Genomic DNA, 15246 nt, shown 5'->3' on the forward strand with positions numbered 1-15246 from the left:
GGCGAGGCCTGCAGCGTATTCTGCGATACCTTAGACGTATGACCGGTATGGCGTTGGTAAACCGCAGATACGGAAACTCGGATCCATTTCGAGAATCATATTTCGTGGTCAACGAAACGTCATCGGCTGGAGCCTTGTGCTATGCGGCTAAGAGGCGCGGACCCATCAGCGGATGAAGCATCTGGATGTGAAGTATGCATTCATCAGGGAGATCGTAAGAAGCGGTCAGCTATCTTTGCGACACATCTCTACTGAGGATCAGCCAGCTGATGCGTTCACGAAGGCGTTACCAAGGGCGAGGCACGCGAAGCTGTTCAGAATTCTCAATCTGCGAATTGAGGGAAGGTGTTGATACTTACGGTTTCGGCAGAGGAAATCTGCCGCTCCGTCGGCGAAACCAAAACAGTTTGTTTTGGTTCCGCATGCTTTGAGTCAATTCGCAATTGAAACAATAGCGGTGATGATTGATGATGACAGCTGATGATGGTAAACACGGTACAAATGTTTACATCATCACACTGTGAAGCCAAACAACTCAACTTAGGTTTGTGGTAACACAACAGTGTTGCCAGATATTCTGGGTAAGAATAACAAAGTACTCATTGAGAAATGAGTACTTTCCCGGATAGGGAATATGAGAAGTTGAAAGTGAAAATTAGCTATCGCTAATTAATATAGTTGTATTCTACTGACCTCACAGACAAAACATGAATAAAGATAGCTCTATTCCACCACTGAAACCTGCGTTTTCAACAACTTTTTCAATATCAAGAAGAGCAACACTACACACAAAAAAAAGCATAGTAAAATTACTATATCCGTGGTTTAAATGAACAACAGGCAACCATATTTTTGAGTCAAATATGTTTTGTTGTTTATAAAACCTTACGCATAGCTGTTTTACTATGTGCTCAATTTGGCTGCGCATAGTAAATTCGACTGCGTTTTAGTAAAATTGTCAATGAAATGATGCATTGTTTTACATCGTCCCTTGTAAAATTAATATGTTTCATGATGAAACTAGTATGTGTTATGATAAAGATTAGGAGGAGCGAGAAGCTTGATTCAAATAATAAAATTACTATGTATGTTTGTTTGTTTATTTGCATGCATGCATTATGACATTATTTGAAACATGAAAATTCACACTTCCGACACACGTCGGTCAATGTTAGTGTGTTCTCCCGATGCTCTGGAATGATTTTCAAAGTTATGAATCTTTAAAGCAGCTGAAAATTAGTTTTTTTTAATCACGGGTTTGATGATTAATGATCCTGAATTAGTGTAAACAACAAGAATGTTTTGCATGGTAAAATTATCATACGTACTGTTGTTTTTGAGTTAATAATGTTTTGTTCTCAAAAGTACCATGTGCGTAGTATTTTGTTGATATGAATTGGTGCCACAATGTCTAAATTTCTATGCGGACGCTAGTTGTAATAGAAATTATGATGAAATTATCATGACCATAGTATTTTCGACAACAAACATTGAGAGTTATCGAAAATTACCAGGTACATAGTAATTTCAATATTGTTTCATGCGCACTTTTACAAAATCGATGTTAAACTTTTCGTGGTTGAAAATACTATAGCGCTGAAATGGTAAAATTATCATGACAGCGTCTTTGGGATAACCACTCAATTTTTTTCCGTGTAGTTGAATAACCATCTGATTTGCTAGCGTTAATCATATTAGTTACACTCAAAAGTTGATGTGTAGTAGAATGTCCATGACGAAAACCAAATTGTTCATCAGAGAAAATAGAATTTTGATTAATGTGAATCATCATTCTATTCAAAATAACTCTCTCAAATAGTTTACTCACAGAAGGAAGCAAACTTTGGTCGATAACTTGAAGGCTCTGAAGCACTTTTTCCAGGTTTCAAAATTTGAGTTACTTTGACTTTTTTCCATTTATTGGGAAAATAAGCCAAGTGAAAACATTTATTTTAGATTTAACTAAAAAATATAAAGTGCTTTCAGGCAACTTTTTTACAAGAATATAGAAAATCCCACCTTCCCTCGGAGCTTTCATATTCTGATTTTTTTTCTAAAAATCAATTTCAGTTCATCAATATTAGACTCACATGAACACAGAATATCATTAAATTCAAGGAAAATTTTAGCATCAATTGGACTTCCAACGTTTAAATTAAAATCATGAGCAGACTCAAATTGTTTGGCTTATTTTTGAGTTTTTTTTCTGTGTTATTAAGAGAAGTTTATCTCAATCTTTTAAAGTAGGAAATGGCTTCTGGGACATTTTTAGAATTTTGGTTAATTTTCAAAATGGCGTTGAGTAGGGTTTTATGTCTTCTACTGCTTTGGCAAAATTTTCGTTACGAATAAAATTTTAACGACGTTTGATCTCTTTTTGAAGGTCGAAATATATAAATTTTAAATAAGGATCTCTAGTTCATTGATATTGGCGTCAACGAATGTTTTTCAGTCGTATCAAAAACTGAAGATCATCATCGATCAAAGGTTGATTAAATTTATGTTTAACTTTGGATATTGAAGCGGCTTTAGCATTGACTATTGAATTTGTCAAATTTTCTATAGCCAAATCAATATTTTCTATCGAATTCAGTGGAACGATTACATTTAAATTACGCTCAATAAAATTCCTATATTACTCCCAGTCAGCTTTCTGAAAGTTTAAAGTTTATTTTAAAGGGGTTTCTATGGGACAATGTTCGCCTAAATCCGTTAGAACCAAATCAATTGTGGAGGGATTTCTAACTCAAGAAAAACAAGTATGGCCATTAGGATATTCAACAGTATAATAACCTGCAGTTATTGAATAAAATATTCCCATTACAATTTGATGAAATATTTTTCCAAGATCGGTGTTTTGCATCTCCCTTCAAATATTTTTTCTGTTCACCGCTACATTGAAAAGGAAAGTATGCGGCAAAATTATTATTTTCCCCATAGACGTTTCTATTTCAATTCCAATTGTTTCTAAGGCTTTTTTATTAAAAGAAGGAAGAAGTCTTAATATGAAACGACTATTGATGACAATAGCTGCACCCCTTCCTTGTCGATCAAGTCGATCATTTCGTAAATTTTTAAAGAAAGCATTGCTTTTTAAATTATGGTCTGGCTTTAAAAAAGTTTCAGTGATGGCAGCAATATGTATGTTTTGAGTTTTCAAAAATAAAAAGAAATTCATCTTGGTTAGCCAGCAAAGATCTACTGAGGACGTTAAATTGTAATTTTTTTGTGCATTATTTTTGTAAAATGCAGTGGCGTAGCCAGAAATCATTTTTATAGGAAAAAGGGGTAAAGTCGTGATAAAAAAAACACAAATATGTAGTATTAAACAATTACTGGTTATTCCTGTCATTTCACGGATGAACCCTATACGACGCGGCGTGTCGCTTCACGCGCTATTGTGTGACGGGCTTCATTCTGACTCTTGTTTTGACAGTTCAAGTTGGTGATTTCATTCTGTGCAATTTCGTCTGTGTGTAAGTAGTGTTTCCGAGCGTTGTTTTCAAACTACATTTTCAAAATTCTGAAAAATGCCGAAAGTTTCACTGCAAGGAAAGAGGAGCAGGATTGTCCTGACGTTTGCCACAAAAGCAAAAATTGAGGAAGATTTCAACAGAGGACTATCCATGATCGAAATTAGGCGAAAATACAATATCGCTCAATCGACTGCATAAGATCTGAAGAAGAACAAAGTAAAGATCGTCGAGCAGATCGCACAGCGTCAACTTCGAATGGGTAAGTTTGTTGATCTCAATTCACGGTGACCGGAGTATGAAAATCAAACGGTGAAAAAGACAGGTGAAAATAGGAATCACTTCCATCATTCCGACGGTTGTCACATTTTCAGCTTTCACCGTTAAGTGAGATCGAGAATTGACCCTTTCGCGATGAACATGTTCTCATATACATTTATGATCCACAGACAAACGGAAAACTTTCAAAAGGGCTAAATATCCTGTACTTGACGAAGCTCTTTACATTTGGTTTCTTCAAAAACGTGCATGCCACATCCCAGTTAGCCAGGATTTATTGACGGCTCAGGCAACGAAACTGTACCTTAAGATGTACAACGATGAGCAGTTCAAAGGGAGTCGAGGATACATCGTCAATTTCATCAAGCGACACAGTATCAGGTTTCTCAAAATTACAGGAGAGAAACTTTCCAACAATGCTGCAACCGTTGACACTTACATTGAACACTTCAGATCCTTGGTTCGGCACCTATTGCCGTGTCAAGTTTTTAACTCCGACGAGAGCGGACTTTACTTCAAGTCTATCCCTTCGTCAACTTTTGTCAGCGTGAGCGAATCATCAGCCCCAGGAAGAAAAGGGAATAAGGAGCGTGTGACGTTTATGCCTTCGCAAATGCTGATGGTTCGTACAAACTTCCACTTATGCTGATTGGAAAGTCAAAACGACCAAGTGCACTGAAGAACGTCCGTGAGCTGCCCATATACTATGCTTCTTCCAAAAATGCCTGGATGACCCGACAGTTATTTAAGGATTGGTTTTTCAATGAGTTTGTCCCCAAAGTCAAGGCATTTTTGGAAGGTGCTAACCTGCCGTTAACGGCCTGCTTAGTTTTGGACAACTGTTCCGCACATTGCAGCACCGTCCAGCTTAGAACTGCTGATGGAGCATTCTCTACGACGTTTCTACCACCAAACACAACAGCCTTGTTGCAACCAATGGACCAAAACGTTATTCAGATGGTCAAGTCCAACTACAAGCAAAAGCTTATGCGTGAGCTTCTTGGACGCCAAGGAGAATTCGATGACATGGTAAAGCAAATTAACATCAAGGATGCTATGTTTTGGGTAGCCGAGGCCTGGGACGAGGTACCGGCTGAGTCCATTGCTAAGTCGTGGAAGTTGCTTTACCCAGAAACAGAATTCGATGATGACGATGACATTCCGTTGTCGGTTGTACGAGAAATTGATTGACCAGGACAATGCCGTGCAGGAAGAGGACATGGAGTTTGACGTCCTGAACGACGATGATATTGTAAACGTCGTTTTAAACCCAAACACATCGTTTAACGATGGCAACAATACGGTTTCAACTGTCGAAGGGGCAAATGCGTTATCAGTGTTGGAACCGCATCAGAATGATATGGATGACGATGCTGGAAGCTCTGTTTCACATGAAACAGCTTTATCTGGAATCGATCAAGTAATTGCTTGGGCAGAGGAGAATGGACTACCATTGGAATCACAGTTCCTGCTGCGAGAAGTACGTGGAAATGTTCTAGAGAAAATTTTTGATTTACGAAATGTTAATGTTTAATTTTAATTTCTTTTGCAATGTTACTTTTTTTTCTTCTGAAAAGTTATTATGAAAATTTGATTTTTGTTCTCATGCTTCGTTATTCAATGAATGAATTTGTTTTTAAGCTTAAATAAACGAGAAGTTTCCTGACAAGAAATATGAATTTTATTTAATCAAAATAAGATTGTAACAAAATCCACTCATTTTCAACCGAAGACAATCGATAAATTAACTAAACTAGACCCCCTGACCTCCCTAACTCCGTCCAAAGCTGATAAAAATATTATTTTGTGAATAATAGTACAAAATAATTTGAAAAAAAAGAAAATTAAAAATTTTAAAAAAATTGTAAAAAAAAATACTCCGGATAATCGAGTCTAAAATTCCGAATAATCGAACTCCGGATAATCGAGTCTCCGGATAATCGAGTCCGACCTGTACTATGTTTTGAAAACGGAAATCATAATCGATTTTGCCTGCCTCCTTTAATTACTATTCATCTTTCAAATCTATAGTTTTCTACATTCAGAGGGAATAACAGTAACGCTTAAAACAGCCATCCTATCCAATTTTGTGGCATCGGATAATCTGATGGTTGGCTTGATCGTATTTTCGGGTCAGCACCAAACAATCTTATTTATGTTCTAGTAGACGCGTAATATAACTGGTATATCTTTTTTTCTCCGTGTATAGTGTCTCAAAAATCAGAACATATTCTGAAAAATCAGGACACCAGGCATTTCTGGTGAATCATATACAAGCATGGATTTAAAATATAAAACTGTTGCGTTTTGTCTTACAGGAACGTTAGAAAGAGTTCCCCACTTCCTAACCTCATTTTCCAATTGGAAGCTCAACTCAGCTATTTCCGTCGGTGATGAAAACGACACCCAAGCAAGACACACAAACAAATTAGCGCCCACCCTCTGGTTACAATTAGCTTCGCCATTCGTTGGGTACTCACCACAATTAGCCAGGATCTGCAGCAGAACGCCTACGGTGACGATGAACCGCCTCCAAACACTACTTCCGCCATTTGATCGGGAGATGCTGCTGCTGCCATAAAATCTTGAACCCATTCCCGTGCTGCCAGTCGTCGGCATTGCCGCAACGCCACCAGCTGCTAGCAAGCGCCACATGATTTTTGATTTTTCTTGAACCGAAACGCGATTCCAAACTGTCTCGTTTTCCGGGCTTCCCGGCAGTCGTTTCAGCTGCAGGATCGCTTGACTTGTTTTTTTCTTCTTGTTTACTTGCCGTGTGGTTCACACTTTGTTTACACTTTTCCCACCATCATCATCATTTTCATCGTTGAAGAGCTGCTGCCAGTAGAAGGAGAAGAACAAGCGGAAGCAGCGTCTATTCGTCGACGGTTGTGATTGAGTTGTTCCGCCATTAAATTTTAATTACCCACTTGAGCTCAGCTGTTACACAAAGGAAAGGGTCGAGCTCGGATGGACCGAGGGGACGTCCCTATGGGGTAGCCGGTTCGGAATAGTTCGTTCTCCACGCCTCCTTTGTTTGTTTTACACGACGACGACGACGACGAAGATCCTATTATAAGTAGGCTGGTTTGCGGAAGAGTTGCTGGGTTTTTACGGCCCTTTGCCCTTACCGATTTCACAGCCTAGAAGTAGTTGCCAAAAGCCCTAGCCTACTATTAGGCGTCCCAGTCGATTGTCAATGTAAACAAATCGCTCTCGTTCTTGAGATTTTACCCCTAGGAAAAATCAACAACAGGTCGTAAAGTGAACGGAACCTGCTGTTCTTCAACGGGGCAGAATGTTCATAAAGAAATTAACTAGCGCCATCTCTCAACCTCTCTTCGTCATAGAACTATTAATTTTGTTTCCCGCAAGTCCTTGACAGTTCATTCACAGCAATCAAACACAGAAGTAAATAGCACTATAACAGCTCACCAACCATATGTAGCCATACGACGTACATAAACACTTGAGAGTCGCTTTTTCTTTGTTTACTTTCTGCTGATCCCGTCACTTGAGAACTTTATGACAGCAACGAACGATTTCCAGCGGTGGGTGTATTAGAGAAGCATAAATATTTTCTTAATTATGTATGTTTTTTTTTTTATCTTTTGCTGTTCCTACTGCTCGCTTCCGACATTGTGACACGCTTCAGTGATAGCACGGCGACGCTGCAGCATCCCCGGGACCGAATGCGACCATGATGATGACAGTTGAGGATTTACTTGTGCCGCACCAGACAGGAAGCTGAACAAACAAATCTGGCAGGGAAGATAAGAGCAAAAAAAAGGCAAATTGGTGAAAATTGAATTGTGTGCCATTCACTCAAATGAGCAAGCAACAAACATGCATGTCGCCAGAACAGATTTGGGTCGAAAAATGACGGTTTAAATTAAAATCACAGTGGAGTTTCAAATATAATTCGGGGCAGGGGCTTAATACTTGAAGTCCCAACGTGTTAATAAGCACTCCTCTTTCTACAAAAGTACATACGTATTTTCTTAAATAAATTTGCATTAGGATTTTTTTCGTACTTCCTATAATAATTTATTTTCTACAAAAAAGAAATCTCCTTATCATCTTTACAGAGATATTTAAAAAACCAGCTAGGTACTCAAGTGACGAAAATATTATAATTTTCGAGCACCACGAAATAAGCTCTTATGATCTTTAAATCATTTTGATCTATAATGTACGCACTTCAACATTATGTACACGTTGTTTCTCAATTTTCTCCATCATAAAATTTTAGATTTTTCACTTTAATCAATTTTCAAACACGTGTTTACTTAAATTTGTTGGCTCGGGGCGAACAGAGCACTATTAATCAGGGCACGATGAGCGTTTTCTGCCGTATAGCAGCGAATTCAACTCGATTTAGTCAACCGAATTATAGAGCCATAGCTTGACCAGCTTATATCTGACGATCCGGTCTATTAGTAAGGTGTCGGAGAGGTAATCAGACTTGAATTCCCTCAACTTTTGCGGCCAGCTTGAAGATGTTATCCTCGACACCAGCTGTCGGCCTGAGTCATTCAAATTCAATAACGTAAATGAGTATGTGTGCCTCGTCCTCTTCATGCATCGTGTAGCCATGGTTGCCACATGTACAGATTTATCTAGACAGGTACAGATTTTTTATCTCATTTTTTATACAGCATCTGTACGTAGAGATGACCGATTTTCAAAATTTAGTACAGATTTGTACAGATTTTTGGCTTTTAACAACTGCAAGGGTTTCTACATTTTGCTTTCATCCAGTTTATTAAAAATGTTATAGAAAACTAGCTGACCCGGTAAACTTCGTTTTACCTTCTAAAGTATAAATCGTAATAAATATTTAATTTCATCTACACGTCCTTAACTGCATCGTGCTCGCGAATAGATTCTTATGGAAATCGTAACAAATAAAGTTGAATTTGTATTGGAACCACGTTTCAAAAAAAGTGAGATCCTTGAAACTATTATACAAACCATCTCTGACCCAAAAAACCCTCGGATACCAAATTTCACTTCAATCCGACCGACCATTCATACGTGATGTTGTTACAAAGAAAATGCCTCAATTTTTATATATAAAATGTGAAGAGATAACTTTGTATGGGGACCCCCCTTTCATAAAAAGTGAGATTCTTGAAACTATTATACAAACCATCTCTGACCCAAAAAACCCTCGGATACCAAATTTCACTTCATTCCAACCGACCATTCATACGTGATGTCGTTACAAAGAAAATGCCTCCATTTTTATATATAAGATAAGTCCAAAGTTAGCCTTTATTGTTCTGACGAGTTCCTTTACTGGGAAGTACACGATGGAACAATTAGATTTCTAAATTTGCTACAAATAATTAAATATCTGATTATAATCCCCCGCTCGTCAGCAGTGGGTGAGCGCATTTTCTCGCAAGTAAATGTGTATAACACGAAAATTTGTGATCGTCTGAGAGTTGACACATTGGACGCTATCCTTAGAACGAAAAGTTATTTAAGATTAAACGGCGGATCGAAAAATGTCGTATTAAATATGACGCTCAAAAATCGTTTTAATTAAACTATGTATAAATATCATGAATGTTAGGAAGTGTGTATTTTTTAATGTCAGTTTTTAAAGAGAGAAAATAAAAATGATTAAACGAGTAACACAAAAAGCGTTTAACTAAAAAACTGTACTTCATGCAATAAAGTATCTTTCTTAAATCTATCTCTTTCAAGATTAAAAATAAAAAAAACAAAATCTTCACATAACAACACATTGAATGCAGAACTTTGTTTTCTTCGGTACAGATTTTGGTACAGGTTTTTGAGTTTTCGGTACAGATGAAAAGATTTTTTCGACGAACGGTACAGATTTGTATGTGGCAACACTGCGTGTAGCAACCGAATGTTGAGAGCAAAGGACTGAAGCAACTGTCAAATCACATAGGGGAAAGGTTTCCTAAATGGGCCTATCGGGTTAAATGACCCTACGGCTGTTTGGCGAAATGGCTGACTAGACAGCTTATCTGACCAATGCATTTTGAGGGTGATACGCTTAGAACATAAGGCAAGAAAGAATTTTATGAATTTATAAACTAAATACATGGTTTTGATACATTTTGATGTAGTATTGCGACTTTTAAAAATTATACGTAAAGAAGTTTAAAACAAAAACCAGGATGGTTTTTGTTTCTTAATCAACTGAACTTAAGAAATTAAACATATTTCAGCTTTTGTGAACGTTTAATAATGATTATTTAGTGGAATAATTAGTGTTTTTGTATGCCCCCACCATGTTTGTAAAATGCCTCCATCCTAAAATAACAGGTTAAATAAAATAAATAAATGATTTTTATTACTGAACCTTCATATCTAAGCTCTGAATGACATCTTAAGAATGAATTGAAGATCTAAAGACAGATTTGATAAAGTTTTTCTCATGGATGAACTGCCTCCATAGTATGACAACCCTAACTTTTGTTTTATTCCACAAAATTATAATATACAAAGATTTTTATAAAACTTCAGCTTTGTCGTATGGAAATTATTACTTTCTAGAAGTTTCAATGAAATTATACGGAAATATTGTCCAAAAAACAGAAATTTTGTTCAAAACATAAATAGGCGCATTTAGCCCGCACGGTTTGAGGTTCGGCATTTTAGACAACACTTACAATAAGATCGTTTTCTTGGAAACAGAAGAAAATTTTAACAAAAAAATTACTCCATTGTATAGAAAACAGATGCCTGCACACGTGTATAAAGTTTTTGTACACATATTCGACGTGATATTTGATTAAATCAGTGTTCTGCTTAATAGGCGCATATAGCCCGCTCCTCCCCTACCAGCGGACCGTACTGACTTTTTGGAACCAGAACGTCAGATCCCCTTCACGCTCATTTTTTATTAACCATTTATGTTTAAAAAGTAACCATTTTATGGTTTTCGCTGTAGAACTGCCAATATGGTTACTTTTTAACGATTTTTCAAAGCGCAATTCTAACCTTATAGCTAGTTCCAATGCAATAACCAAAAAAATGGTTAAAAATTTGATCAAAAACGGTGTCCGCCATTTTAGCAACCATCTTTGACGTAGCCACATTTTTTTTTGTTTAGTTTCAATTATTAAGTTTTATCATCAAATTAACAATATATGGTTTTCGCAAACTTAATTTCTAGTGCCCACTGGGTACCGTAAATCGGCCAAAAACCGATTCCGTCGAAAAGTAGTTTTAGTACCGATCCAACTACTTGCCAGGTTATCGTTGCTGGATCCAGCACGAATACACCGGTTCCAAATCCGGTCCCTCGCTGACAAGAGAAGTTGCAGACATCAACCAACAAGGTAAGCGCCGACAAGTTATTAGGTATCTAAAATCTAAAGATTCGTTTCGATAATTTTTTTTTTAATCTAAATCAGGATCATCTCCAAGGAACAACTTCAGATTTAAGCCAGGGGTCGAGTGCGAGCATTGGCGTTATTGGTGGTCGGACGCTTGTGCGGTATAGTAATAATCGGATTTTTGTGAAATTATCTCAAAAAGAAATGCTGGTGATACAACAGTTCGATCCGGGAAGAGACATTTTACTGAAAGGTTAGTGTTTTTTAATTGAATTATCTTCGATTAACGAATTACTGCCGGAAGATTTTCCAAATTATGTAGGATCCTTTCTTTCTGTTTGTTCACGCTCGTACTGCTTCCAGTCGCTAGTAGCATTTTCTATTTACGTCATCTTCTGGCAGTATAATTCTATAAATTTATTCTATTTCAGAATTACAATGGATATCAATAGATTCCTACCGAAAGATATTCCTTGGTTGGAATCTTGTAATTTGAAATAAAATAACGAGCACTCGTAGTTTCATTACCGCAATTTGCTCTAAATTTACGAAATTTTGTTTTGTTTTCAGAATGTTCAACGAGGATCAAGAGAACATAAACGGTTGATGGCGGAACAATTCTAATTCATCGGTTCCAAGAACGCCTCCTACTCTCGCCATGATCCTAAAACCGTAAACCGTTTGGAGCACCATCATAGAGGTGTAATTCGAACGTACATTCATGATCCAGATTTAGTCCAGGAAAACAGTTATCAATATGCGACAGCAGCAACAACATGGCACGTTCCTGGTTCGAAGGCAAATGTACCAGAACTGGCAGACTTGGGAAATAGAAATTTTCAGTCGATATAAGATTCGTAGAACTACGTCTGCTATATGGAATTTCTTGATTCCTAGCAGCGGGCCGGGTTAGGAGAGGGAAAGTCAGGACTGGTAAACTATCCTGTTTTTTGGATAAATTTTGAACATTTTTTAACAATTTCATTTTACTTTTAAGGTTGTTGAAACACCCCCTTGTCACTGGCCGCCCTCTTAAGCAAGACTCAACAGATGGTTATCATACACCCACTTTCACAGGAACCGTCGTTACGCTTTTTGGTTTCGGCCGTGGAGCCACCTTTGTATGAGCGATGAGTTTTGGTTCCACAGCGAATAAAATGTATGAACATTTCAACATACTGAAAACAGGAAGATTTCAAAATGATGAAAAGATTTTGTTTTTATCTCTGCTCAATAAAATTGCAATTAAAATTTGTTGTCTTAATTCTATGTCTTCCGAATTCATTCGAAATAATTATTTTTTCATTTAAACGAATCGAAATTCCTCATCTCTGTAAAAATAACCATTTTCTTACTTATCTGCTAATATCGACTGCGGTTAAAAAGTAACCATATTTCCACTTCTCAAGAGAAGTCAAAAAATGACTTCTATGGAAGAAACCAAAAAATCACTTAACGCGGAAAGGTGTGAAAATGGTTACTTTTTAACGATAATTGGTTAATTAATTTCGAGCGTGTTTGTTTTCAATGGCATTTTGGTACCAAAATGTCAGTGTGGTACTAAATGTCAGTTTGGAAATTTTCTTCTCTTTCAGCCCCTTGGTTGAGAGCAGCGATGCCACGCATACCGATTTTCCGGTATTTATACCGATTTTTAAGCAAAATTTTAACCAAGAATCGGTATATACCGATTACCGATTTTTGGCAAAACATACCGATTTTATACCGATTTTTAAGATTTTAACTCAAAATTCATTCCACTTCAACACAATGTTCGGAAAATCGCTCAAGAAAAGCAATCAGTATTCGTTTCAAGCTAGAATACTTATACCTCCGTGTGCTGTGATACGCACGTGGTAAAAGTATTCGTAGAATATTTGTCGAACATCAACACTAACTAGATACATAAAAATATAACATGCCCCATCGGGGGCTAAAAATCATATTGTAGCCTTTACACATCTTTCAGAACTGATACATATCAGTTGTGATCCTAAAAGGTTGAAAACCATCAAAGAAGTCGATCACCATCGAGACGTTTGTTGCTGATAGTCTGCATCCTTCTTTACCACATCATGTTTTGTGGAAATGTATCAATTACAGCAGCTTCGTTGTCATGCATGATTGTTTATATGATTTGGTAAGAGAGGAAAAATTGACTGCTTCGTTTTTTTGGCTCTGAATGCAGTAAAGCATGGCTGATCGAAAATGATTGATTTTCGGAACATTGCTTCAACATTCCCACTTCATTATAGCTATCCTCGTAAAGGTCCGGTAGAAAGAAGACAAAGTGCGATAGCTGGCGTGGCGTAACTTTGATCTGTACAAATTTTAAAGTATTCTGCAAAGATCTCCACGGCTCACTCTCATAATTCGTTCAAATGTTCGCGCTGTTTTGTTCCTTTGTTCTGTCAAATGATGCACTATTATCTATTATGGTACTCAACCTCAAAGCCAATGGACTAAGCTCAAGGCTGATATTTGACCTTCTGCGACTGCCAATAGGAGTTTCTAAAGATCTATCTTAATTGACGATCGCATAAATGCTCTTGTCTTGTGAAATGCTAAATTTTCAAGGAAATATATAGACCGTTTGAATATGATCCTTGTTCAACTCGTCGCCATGTGGTATGTCGAGATTTTAAGTGCTCTTATAGGTGGGTTTGTGGCTTTTGGTAGCCCAAAATAAAATGGTTATAATTAAGTTGAATTGAGGCAACAGTTTAATCAAAACCCCACGCTTCCCCGTTCATGTGCGTGTACTTACATTGGGATTTCACCGCCACGACAGGATAGTGCCCGATGCTGTTGGCTTTCCTGCTGCTGGTGCAGCACTTCCCATGGCAGATGTTGTTGCGTGCCGGATGTTCTTGCTGGAGATGTTGTTGTTGTGCGACGCACGATCTTGCCGTGCGGGATGTTGTTGCTGTTGTTGTTGCTCTGCTGCTGATTCGACGAGTTCCGGCATTTCGCTGCTCTGAAGCGCGCCGAGAATCGAACGTCTTTCTCTGGAACGTGTGAGGATTCCGATACTTCCTCGATTTTAACCTGCGAAGATCTTTTCTCGTTGGAAGCGGACGGTGCTTTGCTTTCTCGGACGCTCCACCGTGGCTGTGGCCATGTCCTCCGGCGGCATCCTTCTTTATCAAACGGACACTTTTTTCCACGGCCAAAAGGGCAATTATTCCGGCCAGTACCCAGAGCCCAACTCGCATATCGTTTGGATACGGCTTCGGAATACTGATGCAAATCCGCTTGTGTTCTGACCAATCGCGGATCTGGCATTCGACGGTGCAGTACACTTCCAAGCAGCGGCTACACATGAGATCTGCCGGCTGCTGGCAAAAGTTACATTGCTTCAGCATATTCATGGCTTCACTAATTTTCGTTTATTTCACACGACAAAATATGCATTGGAAAACAACACGAGAAGAAAAAACACCTTTTGTTCGACGCACCTTACTCGCGCGCTCTCGCCTCGAAACATTCCCCGGAAATTGCCGTGACAGCTTCTTCCACGGTTAGCTGATTTTACTCCGCTCAGAGTATTTTTTTAAAACACGCTTGTTATTTTTGCGTTTGAATGGGTGAATCTTTATTCACGCTCATTTTTCTCTGCGTGGGGATGGGTTTTTAAACAAAGTTGCCAATATCGCTGATATCATATCAAATAAAACGTTACAGTGAAAATCGAATGTAACAGTGCATTCAGATATACGGTATGTCATATCATCGGTATAATCTTCAATCCTTCTGCATCTTGTAAGCCAAATAAATGATATCATAAGTACCTAAATGCAAAGATCGCAGAATTAAAGACCACGCCAGGCAAAATGGGTACATTCAGTTATAGTAAAACTATGTGTTTTTAATTCTTTTTCTAAAGAACACCTTCTTTTAGAGTACATTTCTCATTTATTTTCGCATAAAATTCATGAATTTTCATATGCATAATACGTGATTTTTCATAAAATAAAATTAATTTTTCATTGGCTGAAAAAAAAATTAAGCAACAACTTTTTCAACTTTCTGGAATCATTTCTATTTCTAATCGCTAGAACTCATATCTAATGCTTTTTTTTTGTAAACAGATTCATTTTAGATTTTCTTCCCTACAAAGCATACATTTCAAACACTTTCGTAATACTGAAAGCTTTGAATGCTGAAATGGC

At 37.6% G+C, this 15246-nt stretch overlaps 1 protein-coding gene across 2 annotated transcripts in view; it reads right to left on the reverse strand.

The window, feature by feature from the left end:
- LOC129740482 (uncharacterized) overlaps positions 1-15246 on the reverse strand; it is a 571616-nt gene that overhangs the window by 379661 nt on the left and 176709 nt on the right. For both annotated transcript variants that reach the window (XM_055732165.1, XM_055732166.1), the window contains one exon: positions 6233-7513. In XM_055732165.1, coding sequence (XP_055588140.1) covers positions 6233-6407 — 175 coding nt within the window. In that variant the 5' untranslated portion in view covers positions 6408-7513. The remainder of the gene's footprint in view (positions 1-6232; positions 7514-15246) is intronic.

Source organism: Uranotaenia lowii, chromosome 1, assembly GCF_029784155.1.
Source record: "Uranotaenia lowii strain MFRU-FL chromosome 1, ASM2978415v1, whole genome shotgun sequence".
Lineage (NCBI taxonomy): Eukaryota > Metazoa > Arthropoda > Insecta > Diptera > Culicidae > Uranotaenia > Uranotaenia lowii.